Source organism: Nothoprocta perdicaria, unplaced genomic scaffold, assembly GCF_003342845.1.
Source record: "Nothoprocta perdicaria isolate Ctin4 unplaced genomic scaffold, notPer1 scaffold_11, whole genome shotgun sequence".
Lineage (NCBI taxonomy): Eukaryota > Metazoa > Chordata > Aves > Tinamiformes > Tinamidae > Nothoprocta > Nothoprocta perdicaria.
Window position 1 is genome coordinate 5,305,717 of NW_020454205.1, and position 23,336 is coordinate 5,329,052.

At 44.3% G+C, this 23,336-nt stretch overlaps 1 protein-coding gene and 1 long non-coding RNA gene across 4 annotated transcripts in view; one reads left to right on the top strand and one right to left on the bottom strand.

Annotated features, from left to right (window-relative positions):
• The first annotated feature begins 309 nt into the window (after positions 1-309).
• The window catches only part of LOC112955468, a 33,794-nt gene continuing 10,767 nt past the window's right edge, over positions 310-23,336 (top strand). The window contains exons 1-2 of one of the 2 annotated variants that reach the window (XR_003250888.1): positions 310-369; positions 1,003-1,127. This is a non-coding gene — a long non-coding RNA (uncharacterized LOC112955468). The remainder of the gene's footprint in view (positions 370-1,002; positions 1,128-23,336) is intronic. The other variant, XR_003250890.1, reaches the window with a different exon arrangement.
• On the bottom strand, positions 5,481-22,830 carry MYL1 (myosin light chain 1). 2 transcript variants are annotated; one of them, XM_026048774.1, is made up of 7 exons: positions 22,124-22,830; positions 12,177-12,204; positions 8,935-9,078; positions 7,472-7,645; positions 6,853-6,930; positions 6,509-6,558; positions 5,481-5,747 (listed from the first exon to the last, which is right to left on the bottom strand). In XM_026048774.1, exons 1-6 carry the CDS (start codon positions 22,241-22,243, stop codon positions 6,530-6,532), a joined length of 573 nt encoding a protein of 190 aa, XP_025904559.1. In that variant the 5' UTR covers positions 22,244-22,830; the 3' UTR covers positions 5,481-5,747; positions 6,509-6,529. The 2 variants fall into 2 exon arrangements, with proteins under 2 accessions (XP_025904559.1, XP_025904567.1); XM_026048782.1 differs by lacking the exons at positions 12,177-12,204; positions 22,124-22,830 and adding exons at positions 12,449-12,473; positions 13,199-13,538.

The following is a 23,336-nucleotide window of genomic DNA, read 5'->3' on the forward strand; positions in this document are numbered from 1 at the left end:
GGATTAGGCTCTATAGCTTCTAATGAGCTAATCAGCATTTCTTCCTCAGGTCTTCAGCTGAAATCCATCCTGACACAGGCATTAATCAAAACCGTTCTCTTTCAGCTCAGTGTTAGTGCTTGCTGTGCAATGAGTTTGAGAGGCCTCAGCTTCAGGTCTCCTTTTCTCAGCAGATTCCCATGTTTAGCACTAATTGCCCTAGACGCAGAGGCCAGGAGTTGTCAATTAGCTGAGGAGCAGGAGTTATCAATTAGCTGAGGAGCAAGGCTCTCCCTTCATAGGTCCTGGTCCAGGCACTATAGCAGTGCCTGTGCTTGGGGAAGGTGGTGCTGTTGTTTGTGCTGGGCTTGCTGCAGCTTTTGAGTTTGGGTGAGCTGAAATTATAGCTGATTTTTATTCCCTGGGAATGGGTAAGAAATGCCACAGTTGATGTCAGTCTTCCTTTCTATGAAATGCATATGGGCTTGGACAACTGGGGAACAGAGAGGTAGCCTTGCAAGTATTAAACAAATGTATTGTCTGTTAAAAGGCAAACTTGTTTAAAAGCAAACTTAACTGTTCAGGCATTTGAGAGTGTTATAACTGAGAAACTCTGAACTAATGCTCTAACTAACTAACTCTGAACTTTTAGACTAATGATGCTGTTAGTAAGTATTCTTTGTAAGGGGAAGAAGGTGTTGAAAAACACTAGTATTTGGTGCAGTATAAAGTAAAACTGGTTCAATTTTTGTTTCCCAAAGCCTCTCTTTTGAGCAAGCTACCTGGATAGTTAATCTTTGAAAAGATAAGAGCAGGAACCGTATTTTGGTTTTATTTTTCTATTTGGGTAGAGCTGAATGTTGCAGTCCAAGGGGTCAGTGTAAAGTACCCATCTTTCCCAGGAGTAGCATGTGCATATGATGAGTTAACCTATGTAATGTTCATGTTGTTCTTGTATCTATCATGTTGTTCTAAGTATCTAAATGATACTTAATGATAGATGCTTATGCTCCCTACAACTAGACTGTAGGAAGCAGTTATTTCCCCTACTTGGAAAAGGTGTGGCTTTCTGTTCCTTCTGCAAGGACTTTCAGGAATTACTGGAGCTTTCCTACCCTGGCCTTTGGGAAGAGTTCAGCTGTTGACAGGTGAGACCCTTGGGAAGGGGAATTTCCTCTGGGGGGAAAAGACCTTTTAGGAATTCTGAAGACCAGTCACTCTGGCAAACAACCTTGAAACTTCATTTGTTTTCTTTGAGAATGGATTCTCTAAACTGTTTTGTATTTTAATTGAGGTAGATGGCTATTTCTTTTCTAGCATAGTCATTTTAAGGCCTCTTTCTCTCATAACTTCTTGCAAGGTCTTTAAAACAGATCCAGAGATGCTGTGAGGCCTCTTGTGAAACATTTAATGATGTGCAGCCTCCCTAGACACCTTCAATTTACTGCAGGGTGCATGTGGGTTATGTTCTTATCGCTTGCTAATTAGCTAAGTTGTGGGAAGCTAAATACCCTCATCCTCAGATGAGCTGTGAGTAGACATCGTTGCTGTCATATTCCTTTGAAGCAGATGCAAAGAAGACAAAAGGAGGACACAGTCAATAAGGTTTTTGAAATAATGAAAGTCTTATTTCAGGGTTATGGTCTCTGCTATGCAGAAGTTTTCACAGGAGGCAGTTATGCCTGACTGCAGGTTTTTTGTCAGCATTTCCCCATTCTTAATTAAGTTAATTGTCCTCTGCCATGTGCTGCAATGCGGCCCCCAGATGTAGTGTAGTCCCTTTTGGTGTCTGGTATACAACAAGGAGGTGAGGAAGGAAAGGGTTATTTCATGGGCTGTTTTCTGTATGAAAATCGAGGAGAAATCCTGCAGGCAGCAGTGGGGAACCTGCCTAGGGAGTCACTGCAGGGTGCCACCTGTGTCCTTGGCCTGCTGGAGACCTTGTACTTTTCCCCTTGAAGTGCTCATTTCCTCTTATCAGACCATAAAGAGGCCAAGTGAGATTCAATGAGCATTGGTGAGGGTGGGAAAGACTAGAGTTCACCTGGGACTGTGTCCTTGACTCAGTGACACTTCCCCAGGCCTAAATGCCCTTCATCGGGGGAACATTGTGCACCCTTAAAGATATAACCAATATGCATGAACTTGAAAGATCCAGTAAAAATATATTTGCTTTAAAATATAATTACAATTACTCATCATGGCTATTTCTTTTAATCAGTGTGAATAGTCACTCTTGTAATGCTCTTCATGCTGTATGTGAGGAGAAAATGCACTTTATTGCTTTTTATTATTCTCCTTCATTGACTGCTCAGTGCAGAGCTTTTCCATAGTGTTAGCAATGGCCTTTCTGCTGTCACAAACAGGTTGATTTAGGAGCTGCTGCCCATCATTGTTACATCGATAGAGAAATGTTTGAGCTAATCTATACCACCCTCTCAAACCATAGATTTTGTTAATGGAAAGTTCGGTTTAATGCTGTAGTAAACTGTGGCCTGAGAGGTACTGGGTTTATTATTCTGGAAGGCTGCTGCGAGAGTGAAATATTAGGTTTTTGGCAATATTTCAGGCCTCATTCTGAAATAAATGCTAATGTCTGGCTAAATGAACAGTATTGCATATTTTTCATCATAAAATAAATGAAAAATAGCTTACTAAGGAAGCAGCCTTAACCCATTGGACACTTGAACACTCTTCTCTATTTTTGTAAATAGAGTGCAAGAAGGATGCAAGGAACAGCAAGGTACTAATTAGAAGCCTGTTTGAGCCTGCCATGTCAAAACCTGGGATTTAACTGAAAATCTGCTAAAATGGAGCAATTACTCTTGCAGCAGTGGTATGAGCTCCCTTAGGAAGGGGCTTTAGCAGATCTGTGACTGAGTTGTTGGTGTACAGTGATGTTGGGGACTGTGGTGACACGGGACAGTTGTGTGTATTGTTGACATGGAGATGACTCGGAGCAACTTGCAAGGCCCAAAGGAGCGGGGGACAGTGTGTGGGGGACAGTGTGTGGAGCACTTACCTGCTCCAAGACTGGTGAAAGTCTCCCAGTGCATCAGGCAGGCGGGGTTGCTGTGCCTTGCTCTCCTGCAGCCCCTGAGGGCTGCTTGGCAGGAGGCCCCTCGCAGTGATGGTAACTCAACTCTTCCCTAAGAGTTAACCTATCAATCACTTTGAATAGTGGAAACTGTTCAGTAACAACCTGCTATTTAAAATATAAAGCAAGTGCAATGATGGCAAAAGGTGTTGGGTGACCAGGAGAGGTTTACTTTTCCATGGTTGGGAGAGTGAGGAGATGCAGGGCAGACTTCCTCAGCTGCTGGGTTTTCAGAGCCTGGCTCTGTGGGTATAAAAGCAGCTCTCTGCTGTGCCTCCCTAAGGAGCACTTGGTGTGGAGCATGTCATTCCCTTAGGAGCAGTGGTGGGAGAGGAGGAGGCTCCTTCTGGAGAGCATCCCCCAAGACCAGGGCTCTGAGAAATGTGTGTGATACTCTGCTTAAGCAACTGAAAAGAAGAACTTTTTTCTCTTAAAACTGTCACAGCCTTTTCCTACTCTTTCAAAATAAAACAAAAATGTTTGATATTGAAGCCATTAGCTATGATAGCATTGTACATAAGTTGGATGTTCCGTATGAGTTATTTAAGTTCACTTACAAATTTCTGCATTTTCAGATATGCATTTTTACGAAAGATATCTGTCTTTTACTAAAACTTCTAGATGGGGCAAAATCCAGTCTTTGTCCAGCTCTGTGACATTCTTCAGGACTGCTTAATGGGAAAGGAGTGTTCTCTTCATCCCTGTGACTGAGAAGTCATTTCTGCATCTCACTTGGTAGTGAGAGAGGAATGTACATAATGTTACCTTTCTCTTAGAGCTGCAGCACAGAGATACTTTCAGTCTCATTATGTCTCATAACCTGGGTTTTTAATTTAAATGAGAACATTAATGTAGGTTTTCAAAAATCAGCTTTATGAGAATAGTTTGTGAAGTTAAAACTGTCCCTACTTCTGCACTAAAGTCATCTCCTATCATTAATACATCTTAACATCTCCAGAGTCGGGACTCAAATATTTCTAGAATTGCACTTATTTTGAAGAGTTAAAAGATACTAATGAAAATTTTCTTTTGGCTTTGTAAAAAGCCAATGCTGAGACAGGCTGATTATATGACTGTGTCAAGGTAGTGTGACAGGGAAGTGTAAAAAGGAGGCAGGTGCTCTCTGTATATGGGGGGATCATGTTTTGGTTTTGTTTTGTTTGCTTTTCCCCAGCAGCTGTGGCCCCTGGTTTACTTGGAAAGAACTGCTTGGTGCCTGTGCAGTACATTTAGAAGTCAGAGGGTTGCTAGCAGTCTCTTGAAAGGCACCCTTCATGCTGAATTCCTATAAATAACTGGCTTTAATGTATCTTAACTGCTGTTCCTTGTCCTTTTTTAGGATGGCATTAAATACCCACCTCCTTTTTTTCCTTTCCTTGAGGGTTTCTCATATTGTGGGAGCCCCTGTAAGTAACCTGCTGGTGTAGGTGTCTGCAGGGTGACACTGGGAGGTGACTTTGGCCCCCTGTGCTGGTACATGAAGGGGTTAAGTGGGAGATGTTCTGGGAAGGAGGCAGCTGTGCCCATGCTGGGCTCTTCTCCCCCTCTCCCTGTTCCACCTGTTGTCACTTGAGCTGTGGCCACCTCATGCAGAGTAACTTAATATGGCAAAGCTGGGTTTTAATAGCACAGGCTGATGCTTGGAGGGGAGATGAGGCAGCTTTGGGAGTGCCCAAGAGAAGGAGCTACATCTAAGGGCAGGGATTACAGGGAACAAAGTGGCTTTGAGATGTGGTTCCTCTCATGGTGGTTGCCTAAGTGGAACTTGTGGTGGCCTCTGGAGTGACTGTCTTGGAGACAGTTGTGCTGGCACAGAGCTGGCTGATATTTTTGATCTCTCATTCTAGTTGCCCATAAATATAAATGGCCCCAGTAGCACCTCAATGTGCTGTGGATCTCATTGTGCTCTTGCAGGGGGAGATTCCACTGGGAAGAGCTGCTCCATGTGACTCCCCATAGCAGGACTGTCTTCAGGCCTGGCCTGGTGCCTGCAGGGGTAGTGGGCACAGGAGCTCCTTGCCAGGAGATGCTGCTGAGCCCATGGGAGACATCAAGCGGGGTGCTACCCATAGAGATGTTTGCAGCAGCTCTCTGATGTCTTCCTCCCAAGAGGAATGTGTTGGCTTAGGGAGAAGCTCCCTAATTAGTCCTGATCAAAGAAAACCCTTTTCATATGGATTGAGTAAGGTGACTTCCTGGAGAAGATGTTTATATATTTTATTTTCATAAGACTTTATTTTGTGAAATAGTGTGCAGAGAGAATAAATTAAGTATGGGGTGCTGCCTCGGGTGGAGTTTGATCAGCTTTAGAGAAAGAAAGACTTTATAGCCCCAAAGTGACCACAGGGATTTATTGACACTTTATTTTTTCCAAGGTTTTACATAATTTCATAGGCAAACAACATGGAAAAAAGATGTTTGGGGAGGGATAGATGGTGGATCCACTTTGTTCCATCTAGCTTGCCTTAGTGAAAGTTCATTTTCCAAAGCTGAAATTTTCTTGGAAGTACAGTGACCCACAGGGTGATACATAGGGATGCACTGGTAAAAAGTAGATATTTTGGAGACAAATCATCCAGTCCTGTGGCATCTGTTGACAGTGACTGATGTAACAGGAATTTCACTGGGACAAATCTCTGGTGCCATCTGGTCTTCTTGAGTTCAGATCCTTCTGGGAAGGAATGGGAGAGTTGGTCTCACTTTAGTGAGGAGGTCACTTTACCTAAAGAAACACTTGCAAAATCACAAATCGAACCCTGATTTCTCACTACTTCCCTTTAAAGTGTTTGCTGTGTGCAGGGGTTTGAAATGTCTTTTCCAAGTTGTTATAACTGTGAACAAAATAGCAGCATATCCAGCCTTTTTTGGTCCTGCTCATACAATTCTTTTAACATGCAGGTACTTCTGAAGTCCTGCTTTGACCACTGGTCATGACTGTTAAACACTTATTCGGATTCAAGCTTCATGTTTGCGTTGCCCTCAGGAGTTCATGAAGGTATTCAAGCTACTCTGCTTTTACTTTAATCTAGAATCAGAAGGCATTGCTTTATTTTTTTAAAACCAATCATCTCAGTGCTTATAGGATAAATATTTCAAGCTGTCAATCTGCATAGCTTAATTTTGCCTTACAATGCGAATCTAAGGTAACATTTAAATTTCAGCATTTTTATAACTGCTAGTCATTTGTCATGGTCTGGATATGTTATCTTAGATAAATCCACTAACCCACTGCCTCAGTGTCACCAGTTCTAGAGTTATTAATAGGATCCAGAGATCTAGATTCTTTATTTGCTTTTGTCCAACAGTCTTTTTTAGTTTTATATTATTGAGGACAGTTACGTTGATAACCTATGTCTGGCCATGAACAGATAGAAATCCATTAGCACAGCAAGAGGGAAGAGGTTAAGCATGCAAAAGAAAAGAATATATCACCTGGTGTCTGGGGAATTCCACTTAGACGGATAAGATGTGCTTTACAAATGCTGTGAATGAATATAGACATGATAGTTAGAAGGAGCAGCAAACATTGGTTTAGGAAGTATCTTTAAAAGTAAGAACTGTTGTTTACAATGAGCTGAAGTCACTGTAAAGGCAAATTCCTCTGCAGGCTAAGTATGTTGCAAACAGCAATAGCCATTTTCATGTATATTACATGTTTTTAACCACAACTCAAAGGCAGCTTTGATTTGCCTGGAAAGGTTCAGCATTAAAAGCCAGCTGTGAAGAACTTCTGAGATGAAATGTAGGAGAAGGGGTTGTTGAACCCTCATGCCTACCCTCATAGTTGATGCAGCCGTTGGAGTCTTCCTGACCTTTCATCAATTCATCTACTTCCTCCTCTGTCATCTTTTCACCTGGAAGATGGGGAGAGCTGTGTTAATGATACAGACACTCAGCTGACCTGATACCTGGAGGTTTTCCAGGAGTGCTCTTTTCCTTTCTTTTCTCTCCTTCCCAGGCTAGTAACAAAGAAGACCTAGAACTGAACTGAGCTTTTCTAGCTTTAACTTTCCCTGGGTATTCTGTATGTGTGCATAAACATTCTTGTTATGCTGCCAGGCAAACTTTGGGGCAAATCCTCAGGGGCTGCCTGTGTGCTTTGTTACTTGCAGCCTTTTCTCTGTATCTCAATTTATAGGCATTCTTAGTATCAACACAGAACTAGAAAACATACTACAAGGTTGTCCTGTTAGCTGGAGTAAGCAGACTCTTCTTTTTGAGCTTCCTATTGTGTATTTTATTTGCTTTCCCTTGGGTTTTTCACTTAAATCCAGACTTCTCTGGAACTTGGTAGCCTCTTCCTTCCCTGGATTGCTTGGAACACCTTCTCCTGCACTTGTGCCCTCAGACAGCAGTAACTTTTTACAACTCTTCACAGAGAAGCTGACCCCTTACCCAGCGTAGCCAGGACGTGGCGGAGTTCAGCCCCCATGACTGTGCCATTGCCCTCCTTGTCAAATACACGCAGACCTTCAACGAAGTCCTCATAGGTGCCCTGGTCCTTGTTGTTAGCAGCTGCTTGCAGCATGGGCAGGAACTCCTCAAAAGTAATTTTCTTGGCATTCATCTCTGGAAAGAAAATACCAGTTACTTCCCTATGAGACCCTCTTCCTGGCATTCCCATGCTGGGTTGTTCATTCTGAAACTTGGGAGGATCTCCCAGCTTTGCTTTTTTAAAAAACTTTTCTAGCTCCAGCCCCAGGATATGGCAGTTCCTCCTCCAGAATCTGGATTCTTTCCTATTTGATTTCTCCTATCTTTGTCCCAGCCTTCTTTTCACACAATCCTAGAGAGTTATGCTTTTGTGCATGTTGCATTTTTCCTTTCAGAAATGAAGCGTGCTCTGAGTTCATCATGAAAGCATAGTGTGCTAGGGGTGGAAGCAGCAGAAATCTGGAGCCCCAAATGCTTTCAGGCCTTATTTAGACTTGGGCAAGCCCCAGGAGTTGCTCACATCGTGTTACCTCCAGATTTTCAAGTGGTGTTCTCACCTTGGAGGTGAGAAGGTAACTAAAAAACCTATAGCTTTCTTTATTTGATCTTTCCAAGGAGCAGGGCAGGAAGTCTTGTCCTCTGTTTTTCAATTAATAAGAAACAAACAAGCTTACTGCTCTAAGGCTGTCCTATAAGCTGGAGTGAAATGAACCTTGGTAGTGTGAGTATTTAAGTGATATTGAGGGTAGGATTATGTAAAGAGGTTCTGCTGCCTTGAACTTGCTCTCTTCCTCCAGCTGTCACAATTAGGTCTTGAGTTTAGTTTTCTTTTGCAAACCTGCTCTTGCATTTTGCAGGGTCTGTAGGACCTGCCAGCAGGGATTACTAGCTTAAAAATAGACTAGCTATAAATAGGAGCATCCTTCCAGCACACATGTTGAGACTCGCTATTGCACATGACCAGTGTGCAGGTCCAAGGGCTCCCAAGCTTAGTGCCTTTTAGACTTTTGCTTTCACCACCCAGAGGTGCCATCTTCCTTGGGGAGGATTTCCCCAAATGGCTTTTATTGGAGCAAGGCTGTTGAAGGGATTTCTTATGTTTTCTTACATCTCTGAAGATTAACTTTTCTGTCTAAAGACAAACAGACTTTTTAGTATGTAATTACTATAGAAACTGTTTTGCTAGTAAGTGTACCAAAATCACAGCTGGCTGTTGCTCTAGTTGCTTAAAGCCCTGTGGTGGTCTTGTCTGTTAATCCTTTGCTTAGTGCTTCCTTCACACTAGTGTTAATGTTGAACTTGGGTTCCCTGGAGGACCCTGAATGCCCCTTGCCACCGCTGAGGGTTTGGAGGTACCTTAACCCATCTTAGCCTGGTCCTGCATCCCTGCAATCGGGCCCCAGCAGAGACTGTGGGGTAGTTACCCTCTTTGCTGGGGTTGCCCAGGATCTTGTTGACCTCGGCGTTGGTCGGGTTCTGCCCCAGCGCGCGGACGATGTCGCCGACCTGGCTCAGGGTGATCTTGGCGTCGCCGGTCCGGTCGAAGAGCAGGAAGGCCTCCTTGAAGTCTGCAGGGGGAAGAGCGTGTGTGAGCGCAGGCCGGGCGGCTCTGTGTTGGCAAGGCCGCTGATGGTGCGAGGCTGGTGTCTCCTGGCACCTGTCCCCCTTGGTGGGGTTGGCCAGGAGAGCCTTGGGCCCGCAGTTCCAAGAAGAATGCCTCCCCTCTGACATTTTGGGTTCACTATTTTTAAACTTTTATATCTACTTTTCCCTACTTTTCTGGCCCTGATAGCTATCAATAACTTTGTAATTGATCCCACGGTTATTTTGAGCATCAAGGAAGACGAGCGTGCTACAAGCACTGCCATTTAAGAACAGGTTCCTTTGCATGGCATAGCAGGAGAAGGTGGATGTGTTCCTGAATAATCAGCTCCATTTTATTTCACCCTGGGACTGAGACACTTCCATAAAAATATTTAGCAGTGAAAAATATCCTCCTACTTTCATGGGTCCTCTCTGGAATCCCAAGGTCTCAGATGCCTGGTATGAATGGGAGACTTAGTGGTGAATTTCGCTCTTACTCTTCCTTAAGGTTGTCTTCTAATAACACTTTTACTCATTGTTTTTTCTCTTATCAGCCCTTTGTGATCTGTCTCTGCTTCTTGAAGATCTAGCTTTTCCAGTGGCAACACTTTCGTGGGGCCTTATTCCAGTGTATTCCCATTAAGTAAATCCTGAGACTGCTGCTTTCAGTGTTCCCAGAGATTATCATTCAATAACTTTCTTCTTTGCTGTTGACCAAGGACTTGATTTACTGACATGTTTATAAAAATCAGTGCAGGTAATCACCTTTATCACACTTGCAGTCCTCAGCTGCAAGTTTGGCATTAATCATCTTTATCTCCTTAGTCTCTTTAAAGAACTTTTTGCAACAAGTAAAGAAATAGGTAAACTCTTTACTTTTTACATAAAAATCTATCCTTGACCTTTGCGGGTCAAGGGCAGCTTGGTCTGCTATTGATCTGTGGTACAGTGCTTGACCCTGCTGTGCTTTAATTCCAAGAAAACCAAGCGAGGCATCTTTCCAGCTGCTTATCTGATCTGAGAGGGTGTTGTGACTGAGTGCAGCTTTGTGTGGCGCAGCTACCTCGAATGCTCCTTTTGCCTGAGGCGGGTTTAAGAGTAACAAATCACGTCTCTGACTGTATCTGTTTGCCTTATGGAGGAGATGTACGAAATGCAGGTGTTTAGGTTTGCTTTAGCCATCTGTGTTCCTCCCCACCGGAGCAGCGGCTGGCACCCAGTAAAACTGCTGATGCAGGACTAGGTCTTCTGGGCTGTAATCTAACACATCTGAAACTAATCCCCTTGCTGTCGGACGTGCAGGACCTATAACCCTTTACTGCTGAGACTCTCCCCTTACAGCTTTTATTGCAGAGTGTAAAATTGAGGCCTTCTTGCACAGAACTTCCCCTTACAATCTACTAGCTTCATATTGGCTCCTGCTCTAGCAGCTGAGCTCCATGGATTGTGTGGCATTAAATCAATGTAGCTCTGGGCTTTCCTCTGCTTCACAAGTGACCTTAGACTATAGCTAAGCGTAAAGCGATGTCAGCTTTTTGTTAGCAAAACCATCAGGTGGCTTTCTCTGTTTTGTGAATCCCACCAAGTTTTGTTCCCTGGGTTATGAACACAGCTCCCTGGTTCAGAGGAAAAGGCCCAGTTTTAGCTTTGTCTCTCAGGTATGCATTTCTCTGCAATGTGTCCATGCTGATCTCCAGCTTATACCTCTGCAGGAATAAACAGGAAAATCTGCCTCTGACCAGGGTTATGCCCAGCTGCTGGTGTGTGTGGATGGAGATAGCTGTTGAGGGTGGGTTTAGGGGAAATTCTTCCCCTCTCAAATGTGTTTTAATTGCTCCCATTCTTGGTTCAGTCATCATAGCATTACAACAGCTGGATCATCTGAAATATGGAAGGAAGCTGGGGAAAAAATATCTATTGCTTTGTTATACATGCCAGTAGCTTTGAATTGATGGCATTTCCTATAAACCCTCTCAATTCCTTTCTAAATTCTTAAAATTACAAAGTGAGGATGAGTCCAAATTTCCTTTGTACTCAGGAGCATTTGGCTGGACATGTTCATAGCACTGTACCCTTCCCTCTTACTTTTGATGGTTATGTCAGCGTAACCTAGAGCAGAATTGTAATCATGCTTCTCTGACTCTGTGCTTCTCTGCCTTTGGATTTCCAGTAAATCCTTGTATTTTTCCACCTAAATACTTTCACACTTGGAGCCTGCCTTTGATGGATTTATCTTGATTTGCTTTACTATTTAATACATGTGTTACAGTAAGCCAAATGCATCTTTGAAAGTATTAAAATATGCATCTATGGAGGTATTAACCCTTAGGCATAGATTTTTTCCAAGGCTTCAATAGGGATTATTTTAACAGCAGAAGTTTTAATCGGGCCTGTCTAGCAGGCTGGCAAAAAAAGAAATGGCATTTCCTGAAAGCACAGAATGCAGCACAAGCTTTAGGACAGAGCCTGATATGCTTTATGCAGTTTCATGTGTCTGTTTGCTAACTGCTCCATGTTTCATAAACTGTTCCTAAACATTTTTGTTTCCCAAACATTTTTACAGTAAAAGAGCTGTTCTTCTCCCCTTTCTCCAACACCTCTGGGCAAAAGCAACAAGGAGATCTCTGGTGAAATCTCTTAAACTGTCTACTTGGGCCCAATTGCACTATCACTAGAACTAGGTTAAATCTTCTGCTTGTTCTCTTCTCCTACCGTCCTGCCTCTGCTGAGCTCTGGGGTTTTAAACAGGACTCATTTTCATCATCCTTTAGAACAGCTGTTAGACAAACACAGCCAAAAACACTCAGCCACAGAGCTGGTCACACCAGCGTATTCCCTCTTCATATGATGCCATGAACTTATCCGCTTGGGCAGCACAAAACCATCCAGATAAATTACATGGGAAGCTAAGGTCAGATCCTTGCTTGGTGCAAGTCAACACCTTGCTGTGGAAGGCAACAGGGCGGTGACTTAGAGCAGCTAAAATGCTAGGTCCTCCTCTTGTAAAGGTTAAACCTCCCAGCTCGTGGTGCCTATCTGAGCCCACACACATGTGCGACACATTGGCTGTCTTGTAACTTACCATCCTGTTGCTCCTTGGAGAACTCGATCTGTTGGAAGGAAATCAATCACAAAAAATAGCTTAGGAAAGGGGGGCTAGGGGAGAACCTGTTCGTTTCTAAAGCATCCAGCTCAATCCATGAGTCATCTTCAAAGCAGAAGAAATGTGGCCTCTCAGACGTGCAGTAGTAATTCAGAAAGCAACAGAGCTCTTAAGACTAGTGAATATTTAGCATTTAGGAGACATTATGCTTTTTACCCCACCATTAAAGTTTAATTTTTTATTTCACTTACCATTAATTTGGTCAGGAGTGAAGGACTGCAGTTTGGAAAGAAAAAGAGAGAAGAAAGAACTAGTACTGCTGAAAATGCACTGAGAGAAAGCAAAGAGCACAAGGTACCTGAGCCCTCTGACACCTCTGTCTTGCCTAGTGCAATTAGGCCTTGACAAACTAACATCCTGCCTTGTAAAAATATGTAATCAAGTCTGGCTTTAGAGATTCTGGGGAATTCTGTATCCCAGGGCAAGCCAGGGTTGTGGTGGAAGCAACACAAATCATAAGTCTCATAACATGCAATTGGGTCACTAGTGCTTTAATATAGACCCATTTTATTAAGAACCTTTGAAGTAATATTCTTTAACAAGCAGCAGCTTTGCAATAGCGTAGAAAATAAACCCATCCATTAAGGCCTGTGTTTCAAATTATTTTTGACAACACATTGTTTCATAAACTACTAAATTATGATCTTTTATTATAGGAAAATATTGCTATTTCCCCTTGCAACTCCAGCAGGTCACCTCAGACCATAAGCAACTGCTTAGCAGATAGCTCTAGCAAGCTGCAGGAACTGCTGTCCTGCCCCTACCTAGCACAGGACACCAGGAGGACTGGGCAGCCCAACCCAGTCCATTGTATTTGCTTGGCTTCCCCTTCTCCAACCAGCTGTCCTCTTCTGGCCCCCTAGAGCTAACTCAAGCAAGAAGCTGGATTTACTCATGGAAAACGCTTGCTGCTAAAGCATTAGCTTCCCCCGTGGACCCACCATGGTTGCGCGTTGGAAAAGTAGAGCAGCAGACAGGCAGGAGGAATTAGCTGCGGTCTCTGAGAGTGGTCCTGCTTTCCTGGCCTTTCTTCCTCTTATTTATGCGGAGGCGCTGACGACATTGCCGGGATTGGGTGTCAGAAGGAAACTGCCACTCCCCTCGGTGAGTTCTTTAGCTTTCTTAGGGCAAAGTGACAGAAGGCTCCGTGTCTTGATGGACGTTTTACAATGACTATTTTTAGGGGGCCGGAGAGAGGCAGGGAGTGGCGAGCAGCAGTAAGTTTGAATCATGTCAGCAATTTCTGGGTCTGTACCCTCAAGAGAGGATATTCCTTTTCCAGCCCTACCAAGGCTGCCTTATAGGGAGGGCTTCTTTCTCCAATAAGCCATAAAGCCAGTGAAAGAAGAGTGCAGGGGCCACAAGTCCCATGTGGCTGCCCAGCTGGCTGGCCTTCTGCATGGCCTCCTGGTTGTGTGTTGGTAGGTGCTGCTGGATGGCAAGTTCTGGGCTTGCTTCAAAGCCCACAATGTTGCTAAGACTCCTTGTAGCTCCACTGGGCTCTACTTAGCCCCTTTTTTGCGGTAACTTACTGCTCTGCATTGGCTTGGGGCTGCTGCTGGTCTGTCCTGTGCAATCTAGGTGTGTTGGTGCTAAGCAGAAGATCCATATGTAGGTCCCACTATGGAGCTCCTTAGTATTGGCTGTAGTGGGCTTGTGAGTGAGGAGTTCCCAGATGCTGCAGGTTTTCAGTAGTTAAGGCCTAATCCCATGTAGCATCTTCCAGGCCCAGACCATATCTCCAAATTCACACTGAGATGTTCCAAAGGATGTGGGAACTTCCAGCGTTTCAGTCTCACCTCAACTGGTCCAGGGAGGGTTATGCAGCCACGGTGGGAATGGTTGAGGGATGGACTCTGTTGCAAATTCAGATGCAGGCTTGCCCTAATTCCTATCGGTTTCTTTTGCATGTTCTCTTGTCCTGATCCTCCAATGATAAAATGTGATTAATGAGAAATTCTGTTTCTTATAGTGCAGCTAGGTGCCCTGAAGATAAGTATAACCTTTCTGAACACCTGACTAGCCTCAGTATATTGAGGGCTCTGAAAGATTCAACACCAGGCACACCTGAGTTTTTAAAATTGATCAATGAAAATAGGTCAAAATATTTAGTAATATTGGTTCTTTTCAAGCTATTGCCTTTTTCTTTAAAGGCTGAAGTCTTCAAAAGTCTCTGAATTACAGAGACCATACTAGCTTAAAAATATTTTGTCAAAAGTTTCTTTGTGCTTTGGAAGAATATCTGGAAAACATTGAGCAAGAAGGATACTCACTTTTGTTTCTTGTTGCTCTATTACTTGTAATTACTTACATTACTTGCATGCAATGACCAAGCTGGGGTCCCATAAAGCACGGAGCTGATGCTTTTATCTCCTTTAGCTTCTATAGGTTAAACACTGCAGCTCCCCTAGATAATACTAGCCATGGTTGCTACTGGGCAGTGGGAAAGCCAGTGTAGACCTTGGCCATCAGTTCCAGCACGTTAATAAAGGAGCTTCCTAAGGGCTTTGGCAGAGTGGAGGTGTTGCCCGGGTCCCTGCAGTGTGCTGCCTGTTGTGGGATTTCCCCCTCACTCTAGTACTGGAAATCTCAGTTCCTGAAAATGTGGTTAAAAATACATAAATACACCATTATTATTAATTGTCACTAAATCTTTTTACCCAAGGGACTGTTGGTTTAATTCTGTAGTACTTTTTTCTCACTTTCTGCTCAGTTTTATGGTTGCTTAAGATCCATTCCAAAAGATTTCAGATGCTAACTAAATGTTTGGCATGGGTTTGTTTTGGACATGTAAACTCAATTTCCAGTTTACCCAGCTGGCTTGGATGGGCCATCAAATAGGTATAAACTGAGAGAGGTCTCTAAGGCAATTGAACTCCTGACTGTGTGGGACCTGAACTCAAATTTTGCATAAGAAAATACTGGTGCACTGCAGCAGCCCTTGAATAAAAATCCACTGGATGGAATTTTGCTGTGGAGAAATATTCCTGTGTGGTCGTGCCACATACTTTTTGCATTAAGATTGACCTTGCTCTGAGTCGATGTAGTCTGGTATGGGCTTAAAGTGCTGCTCTGTTTGAGTAAAGGCACTTATGGCCTCAGGATACAAAATATTTTGATTGCTCCTTTCAAAAATTAAGGTAAGAGTATAAATAGGAAGGAGGATTCTGTGGTGATCTGACCTTTATGATCCTGGCAATGTTTTCTGTATGATCAGAAAACAAATGGTTCTGGGGGTACTAGTAAAGAATGAAAACTTAGAACTGACTGAGAGAATTGAAGAAAAAACAAATATGAAGGAACTGCAATACATGGAAAGACCAGAAGGATTCCTCTGATCTAACTTCTGTGAATCCTCATGAAGGGATTAATTATTATCTCAAAGACATTTACAGTAGATACTTTAAAAGGTTAAGGGCTTTCCCTGTGGTGTTTACCACCGCCTTCTTAAGCGTAAGACCCAAGATGGTTGCTCTGCACTCATGGTAAATGTGGAAATGCCTGGGCAGAGTGAAAAGCCCTGTAGAAAGAGGCTGATGGAAGCTAAATTTGCTCTAGCTACCCTTTGGGTGCACTGTGGAGAGGAGGAGAGTTATCTCTGTTAGGATTTGATTAGAGACCCACCAGGTATTCCAAAGGATTTTCTCCATGGATGAGACTGAGCACATACTGGGTTCCTCAAAAACAGAGGGGAGAAAACTAGAGAATCCCCTGGGACTCTTATATAATTAATCTCCTATACGGAGTGCCTTTTTTGGGTAGCGATCAACTTGGATTGTGCCTAAGGCAGCTCATATGATATCTGCTTGCCATTAATGCCCGATTAATATAGCTGCACATATTTCCTAGTAGGCATCATCAAGGGCAGGATTATAGGGCTCCAAAGCTTCAGAAAAGTGGGTGGTTCTTCACCAGTCTTGCACCTTGGCTTGGGACTCTGATCAACACAAGGGGTCTCAGAGAAACTTCTTCCTCTTTAGGGAAGAGTCAACGGCCTCATGGATTTTCCCCATGTACTTCATGGGGCAAAGAAACTGGGAATAGATGAGCTCTTGAGAAGGAGAGCTCTGTTATAGAGTGAAACAGCCCAGGAACGCAGTAGAAGAAAGAGTAAGAGCAAGCACCACTCGTATATGACCATCAGGGACAGAAGAATAGTTCAAGTTCCTTAAAAGAGGTTTTAAAGTGGATAAATTTGTCCTTTTTTCCCCCTCAACTGCTCTGTCTCTTTATGGTTTGTTCCAAGTCTGTAACTTTGCAGCTAGCGTAGAGCTGCGCAAAACCTCCTGGATGAGCCTTGCAGACTTGATTACTGAATGTGCCCTTCTAAAATGCCTGGGAGGGAAGCATGTGCCGGGTCATGCCAACTTGCACTGGTTTTCTAAGCCTCGCTGGGGAAGCTGTGTCCAGTTGGGCTCCTTGGTAAAAGTGTCCCTTTTCCTACTGCCTTGGGCTCTGTGTGACTGTGTAATGGGAGAGATGTGTGGAGGAAAGGTGAGGCTTCCCAGCTCGACCCAGTCTCCTAGGGATTTGCTGCTTTAACGTGCCTCCCAGTGGCCGTGCTGGAGTATTAACGTTATTTAAACTCCTGCTGCTTGACATTTAAGTGCTATGCACTAAAGCAGCCAGCTGAAAGTGCTTTTTGGCAGGACATGGAAGATGGAAGAAAGCCCCAAGGAAGCAGGAGCAAAATTCCACCTGAGGTTGTCTCGTCTCTCCTTACAGGCAACTTCTTTCTTTACTAGTCACTGCCTAAATTGGTCACCTTCTTTATACCTTACGTAAGACAAATTCAAATATCTTGTTGCTATCTCTCTGTGCTTCTAAGGGGTTTAAACCAGCATTCTGGAGGTATTTCATGTCTGCTTCAATTTGTTGAGAGGAGGAAGGCTCCCCCTGAAACTGCTGTGGGCACTAGAAATCAGTTTAAGTGAGCTTTTGAAATGTTACTCTGGGTATAACTTGCTTTTAGCTTCCTTTATTTCTGCCAAAATTTGTCACTCCTTAGACTCTCCAAAGGCTACAGGCACTTCCTAAATGCTGCCAAAACCATGAATGACCAAGAATGGATCTTAGTCCAAATCATTACTTTTCAGAGTCTTTTTTTAAGGCTAGCAAACATAAGAAATATCTGCTGATGGAGGGATAGCTTTTACTTCTGAGGGATTCCTTGTGAAGTAGCACATTGGAGGGGGGGAAAAAAAGTTCTCCTGAAAACTTGTATGGAAAAAGTTCCTGACAGAGGTGGGGTTTTTGTTTGGCTTTTTCTTCCCATTTGTTTTTTCCTTTGGTTTTCAACACAGTCTGGAATTCTCGGTGTGTAGCAGAGTCTGTCCAGATGATTTGCAGTGCAGTGACTTGGTATCTGCCTATGATTACAGCCTTGTGCTGAAGAGGGGATTGGCAGAGAGGGGCAAGGGACTGAGGGCTGTTCTGCTCCGGGGGATCCCGAGTGCTGCCGTGTCCCAGTGGTCTGAGGTAGAGCAGGATGCTGGTGGGGTGATATCAGGTGCCTTGCATATCTTAAGGCTAAGTTGTATTTACATCTGCCCCCTTTGAACTCAAGGGACACTTGGGACTGGCAACCTTGCCCTATGGATCATTGCGTCCTCTGGAGTCATGCTGGAGTCTTCCCTGGAGTTGGATCAGACACAACTTGGACTCCTGAGGCAAATACTTCAGCCAAAAGCTTATCAGTTTCTAAGAAAGCTTTTAGTGATAGCAATGAAGCAGCCATTAACATTCCTGTTCTTGTTCTCCCTGTGGAAAGGGGGATGTCTGGTGTGACCTCCCTCCAGCACTTCAGCTGATGTCTGCAGCCCAGCCACTTCCCATCAGCACGGTTAGCGGCTTTGCCTCTCTCTGGTCATCTCCAAGCTCTGCTCAGAGATGACCTACTTCAGTAGTGAACACAATAAGAATTAAGGACACTGGGAGAAAGTTTTATGGTGTCTTAAGAGCTCTGTATTTAAAATCACACAGGTTTGCTTCCATGCAGCAGGCTTCTCATGCATCACACAGTTAAGCAGGGGTTTAGTAAGTCATTCCAGATATTTCTGCTGGTTACTTTTTCCTGAAGATGCAGGTAATTTATCTGCAATGGGGTATTGCACAACTAGACTCCTGTGCTGAGGTTTCAGCCTTGAAAACACAGGCATAGGAGGTGCTTTTTTGCCCCATGAGCATCCCTTAGAGCCTGGCTGGCCAAGAGCTGCTGCTGTGATGCCGGCTCAGGGCGCAGTGTGCTCACTGGGAGCCTCTGAGGCCCAAAGCTCAGCATGTCCAGCACCCAGGGCACTGCAGCCGGTGGCACCAGATTGGGTTTGGTTCATGCCCATTGGGTTGTGTGTGTTGGGAAGTGCCTTAGATTTCCCATAAGAAATGGTATACTCTTCTCATTGCTGCTATGAGTTGAGCTAAGTGCAAGGAAATGGGGGCAATAGGAAGTTTATCCATTCCCTGTTACACTGTTAGTTGTCCCATCCAAATTCCTGCAGCTATAGACCTGTAGCAACTGGAATCAGCTGGAAGTCTCTTGCTGCAGTTTGTGAGAAAGTTGCATTTTTAGGAAGTGTCCTTATCTCCCTTTTAAGTTTGAAACTTCTGGGGCCTTGAAAATTTGACCTGAGAGGCCTTTGCTTTCTGTTGTGGTTCATTCTTATTGCAGTCCTTGAGCCAAGTCTCAGAAATGTTCAGCTTAAATGATTAGCCTCTGTACCTGACATGCAAATCCAGGTCATACTAGCAATATCAGTCTCAAAAGAGCTGTGTGAATCGGTTTTCAGGCTTGTTTTGTTTTCTCAGTAGGGGGGGAAAAAAGTGGGGGTTTCAGACTTCTGTGTCAAAAGAAAATCGTCTTCTAGTCTGTGCCTTGGCTCTGTGCAGCTCTTAAGCTGTAGCCAGGTTGAACTGAGAAGGGGCAGGTGGAGGCTCTTGCCTCCAGCACAATTCAATTTCCTGTTAATCAGTTTTGTAGTCAATAGGTGGTGCTCAAAAGTAGGAAATCCCATTCCAGTGGCTCCTGGTGCTAGTGATTCTTCCAAATAATGGTTTTCAATGGCTCCTCCTAAGGGGAAGAGGGAGCGGCCTCTGTTTAGCAAGTGGGGTGAAAAGCCTACCAGCACTTCTGAAGGTGACCAGCCATTTTGGGTGTGTCTGCATTTAAATGTGCCAACATCAAGACCTCTTAGGCCTCAGTGGCCTCTTAGGTCAGACCTTTCTAGTGTATACCCCTTGGTTTGAAGTATCTAAGAGTAAGATGCCCTGAAAGAAAGACATATCTGAAAACAACTTGCCTAATTTTTGGTTTTGGAGAGTCCTGTAATTGCTAATGACAATTTAAGGGCTTATTAGATGGTTCTGTGCTTAGTGGCTCCAGCCATAACAGTTGGGAGGAGCACAGGTGTCTTTGAAAGCTGGGAAAGCCCTTCAGGGTGGCCACTGTGTTGCTGCCATGTGTTGCTGCTTTGGGGCTCCCCCAAAGGTCATGCCCAGGAACCCCTCCTTAGCAGCAAGCTTTGACATGGCCATGAATTCCTGGGAGAAGAGCAGAGGAGCCTACTTGGGGCTCTTGAATGTACTGGAGGCTTTGGCTCTGCTCCTGGTTGTCTGTGTAGAGAGCACCATGATAGGGTCATTTACTGGTGGGAAGCTTAGCGTGTTGAGAGCTCCACTTCCAAAGTTTCCTTGGAAATGATGCTGTGTGTTTTCCTGTGTTGCTGCTTCACCGGTTGACTGGAAAGATTGGCCAACACTAGTGAAGGGACCATATTAAAATTCAAAATATGAATTTGATTCCCAACTCTGCCATGAATATCTCCCAGGCAAGTTAGTTACAAGGCAGCATTTCTGTTCATTGCCTGAGCTCTCAAAGGGTGAAGCTTGGTAATCCAGGGCTGGCTGGGACCTTGGGAGGTCATCCTGTGTGTGCCCTCTGCTCTGAGGCAGGATCACCACCCCATGATCCTTCCTGACCTCTCCAAAAGCTCCATGCTTGAGGTGCCACAATGTACCCACACAGTGATGGGGGTGAGAGGGGACAGCTGGGGATGGAGGGGGCATATTTGGGACCCTCACGTGCAGCTTGGCTGCCTGCATCACGTTGTGGTCATGGCTGTATAGCTGTGTTGTGCACTTGGTACCCATCACGTTGCCATGTGCTTCTGTATCCTCACTCACCCTGCTCTGGTCTTTACTCATTTGCAAACAGCCATGGGGATCCTCATGTGCTGTCATTGGTGCTAAGAGGTTAGTTTGTTCTTACCAGTCCAGATTTCCCTTCCTGCCTTCAAGGAGAAAATAGTGTCTGATGTTATCACTTGAGAGAGGGGGGGATTCGAGCAGACTGTCTCTTATCAGTCTGGATATGACAAACCCCCAATTGTTCTCTGTTGCCAATATAGATTTCCTGCTGTAATGGAGAACTGTCTGGGTGAAGGAACAGGTTGTACTGAGCTGAGGAGATGCCTCAGACTACAGCCCACCACATTTTAACTGGTGATACACTATTAAGTCTATTTATGTAAAGATAGATTAGCTAGGACCACTGAAGTTGAAAATTCTATTTTCTCCTAATGATCTGGACAGAGCCATTGAATTATTCAGCAGGAAATCTACCTTGTGTCACCTCTCCTCTGGAGAGGAGTGAAAGGAGAGGTCTAATCCAAGGGGCAGGCAGTCTCATAGACGCTTGACTCTGTGTAGGCTTTATTAGGATTGCTCTCAATACATCAAAGTATGTTTTTTATTTTTTACCAGTGAGTTCAGATTGAGTTTTACTGGAAGCTACATACACACTTAGTTAGCAAAATACTGACTTACTGGAACAGGCTGTGAAAACTAAAGAACACTTCAAGAAACTTAACTAAATTGATCATAATCCTGGGACTCTACCAGCATTCATCCAGAGGTTAAGATGAGTAGGTCCCATTAGGAGTCTTCACACTCCTTTTCTCCATAATAGGCATGATTCCTTATGTAGAAATTTGTAAACTCCTCCTGGGACCAATCAGCTTGTCAGGTAGGTGGAGAATAACTATTTATAGTCAAAGCCAGAGCAATAGGTCTGTCTCTTCATCTTTTTATCTACTTCACTTCCCTCTGCTTTCCTACATCAAGAATTTGCGAGCATGGAGGAGCCCTCCTCTGAGGGTCAAGGCAATGATTAATGATGCCGGTTGGCATCATTAGAGCAGTCTAAAGACAATGTGAGATCAAATGAAAGTGCTGGCAGAGAGAAACCTCCAAAAGACCTTCCCTCATTCTTGCAGCAACTTGCCGGTTATGAGCAAGTATGTTTTGGGAGAACAAATCACCTGAAGCAGTTTCACACATGGCTTTCTGGCTCATGGTCTGAATCAATGTTGGTTGCATGATGAAAAAATGGAACTGTTCAATCTGTCTTTGTATTCCTCTAGAGTATTTTGGGGTTTATGCTTTTAAAGATAAGTGATACTGCACAGCACATGACCAAGAGCTCATCAGATGTTTTCAGAAATTTGGAAAGGGATCAGAGGAAACTGCAAAACAGTGTATAGTTTCAATACAGCACTGCAGGAGAACACTGCATTTCAAGCTTCGGTAACTCTTTCCAGTCCTCATGCAGCTTTTTGGGCAACACTCTTAAGTTCAGCTCTGTCAAATGCATTAGGCTGACCGGCTTTGCTCAGAGCTTTTGAGGGCCACCCTCCAAAACACTCCGGGAATCGCCAGGCTTTCCTCCTGTGCTAAACCATGCTCCATGCTTTACACACCAGCTACTTCAACACCCCAAAGCCCGACCGCGAGATCCGTGGGCTGAGGCCACTCATTCATTTCGCCGCGCTCGCCCCGGGGGCTCAGCGACAGGCATGCGCTCGGCCGGTTACCTTGATGCTCTTGAGATCAATTGCTGGTTCTTTGGGCTTGGCTGGCGCGGGTGCTGGCGCGGGGGCAGGCGCCGGAGCGGGTGCTGCTGCTGGCTTCTTTACGTCCTTCTTTGGTGCCATTTTGTTGCGTTGGGGTTTGAAAGCAAAGGTGCTCCAAGGAAAAGGGGGGAAAAAAACCTTAGAAAACCCTTAAAAATGATTCCTGGGAGAGGAGCGGTGGTCAGAATGATCTACAGCCTGTGCCTTGGAGGTGGACCCAGTGTCTTAGGCTCTATAAGGGCATATATATATTTCACTTAGTGCCTCGTACAATCCCGACGCATGCAGCTGGATTGGACAGTTGGCTAATCAAGGGGGATGTCATTCCAGCTCGGGCTATAAATGGAATATACGATCTCAGGGCTTCATAAGATCCAAGGGACTTCAGTGGCTTTCCCCTCCTTCCCTTCTAAAACCCCTGACCACCTTCGTTGTATTTTTTTTGATGTGGGGAAAAGGAGAGGGGAAATATGGCAAATCCCATTTCAGCTCTTCCATATCTGTTCTGACACGGATTGAATGGACCTTTTTCTCGGCAGAATTTGAGTTTTACTTTAGCAATAAATCTTCCTTTCCTTCCCTCCCCTTCCCCCCCATGCCTACGTATGTCTCCAGGAGTGTTTGGTTTCAAGCAGGAATTTTGACTTTCACGGCTGGGAAGATCATCAGTTTCCAAGCTCATTTGCCTCTCTCCTCAGCCCCTCGCTCCTCCTCTGCTTGCTTCTTTACCAGGGAAGTGTTGATCAAGCAAGGGCTCTGGATATTTAAAAATAAAGCAGATGAATATGGAAAACAGTGCAGCACTTTGAGCCAAGGCATCTCTCCTGGACTCAGAGCTTTTTCAGCTGCTTTGAATATTCCTTCATATCATCTTAAGATGCTGTGTTTGAATTTGGAAATTGTTTCCTTTAATCTTTACCTTTGATCTTTTTTTCCTCCCTCCTACAGATAAGCTGAGCCCTTGATAGAAGCGACATTGGCTGGGTCTTACACTTTTGTAATCACAAACTAGTCACCAGGCAAAGCAAGTGTTTGTTCACTCTAATCCTTAATTCCTTACTTGCCGTTCCACTCATTAGTCTCCAGACTGACCTCTCTGTTGCACTTCTCCAGGTGTCACTAGAAGACACAGCCTTCAGGGGACAGGTTTTCTGCTTTCATTAAACTTTTTTCA

Excerpts from the sequence above, each read along its gene's own strand:
- MYL1 (XM_026048774.1), bottom strand. The coding sequence starts at position 22,243 with ATGGCACCAAAGAAGGACGTAAAGAAGCCAGCAGCAGCACCCGCTCCG. Across the intron at positions 9,079-12,176 it reads CTCCAAGGAGCAACAGGATG|ACTTCAAGGAGGCCTTCCTG; the intron begins GTAAGTTACAAG and ends TTCCCCCTGCAG. Across the intron at positions 7,646-8,934 it reads GGGCAACCCCAGCAAAGAGG|AGATGAATGCCAAGAAAATT; the intron begins GTAACTACCCCA and ends TTTTCTTTCCAG.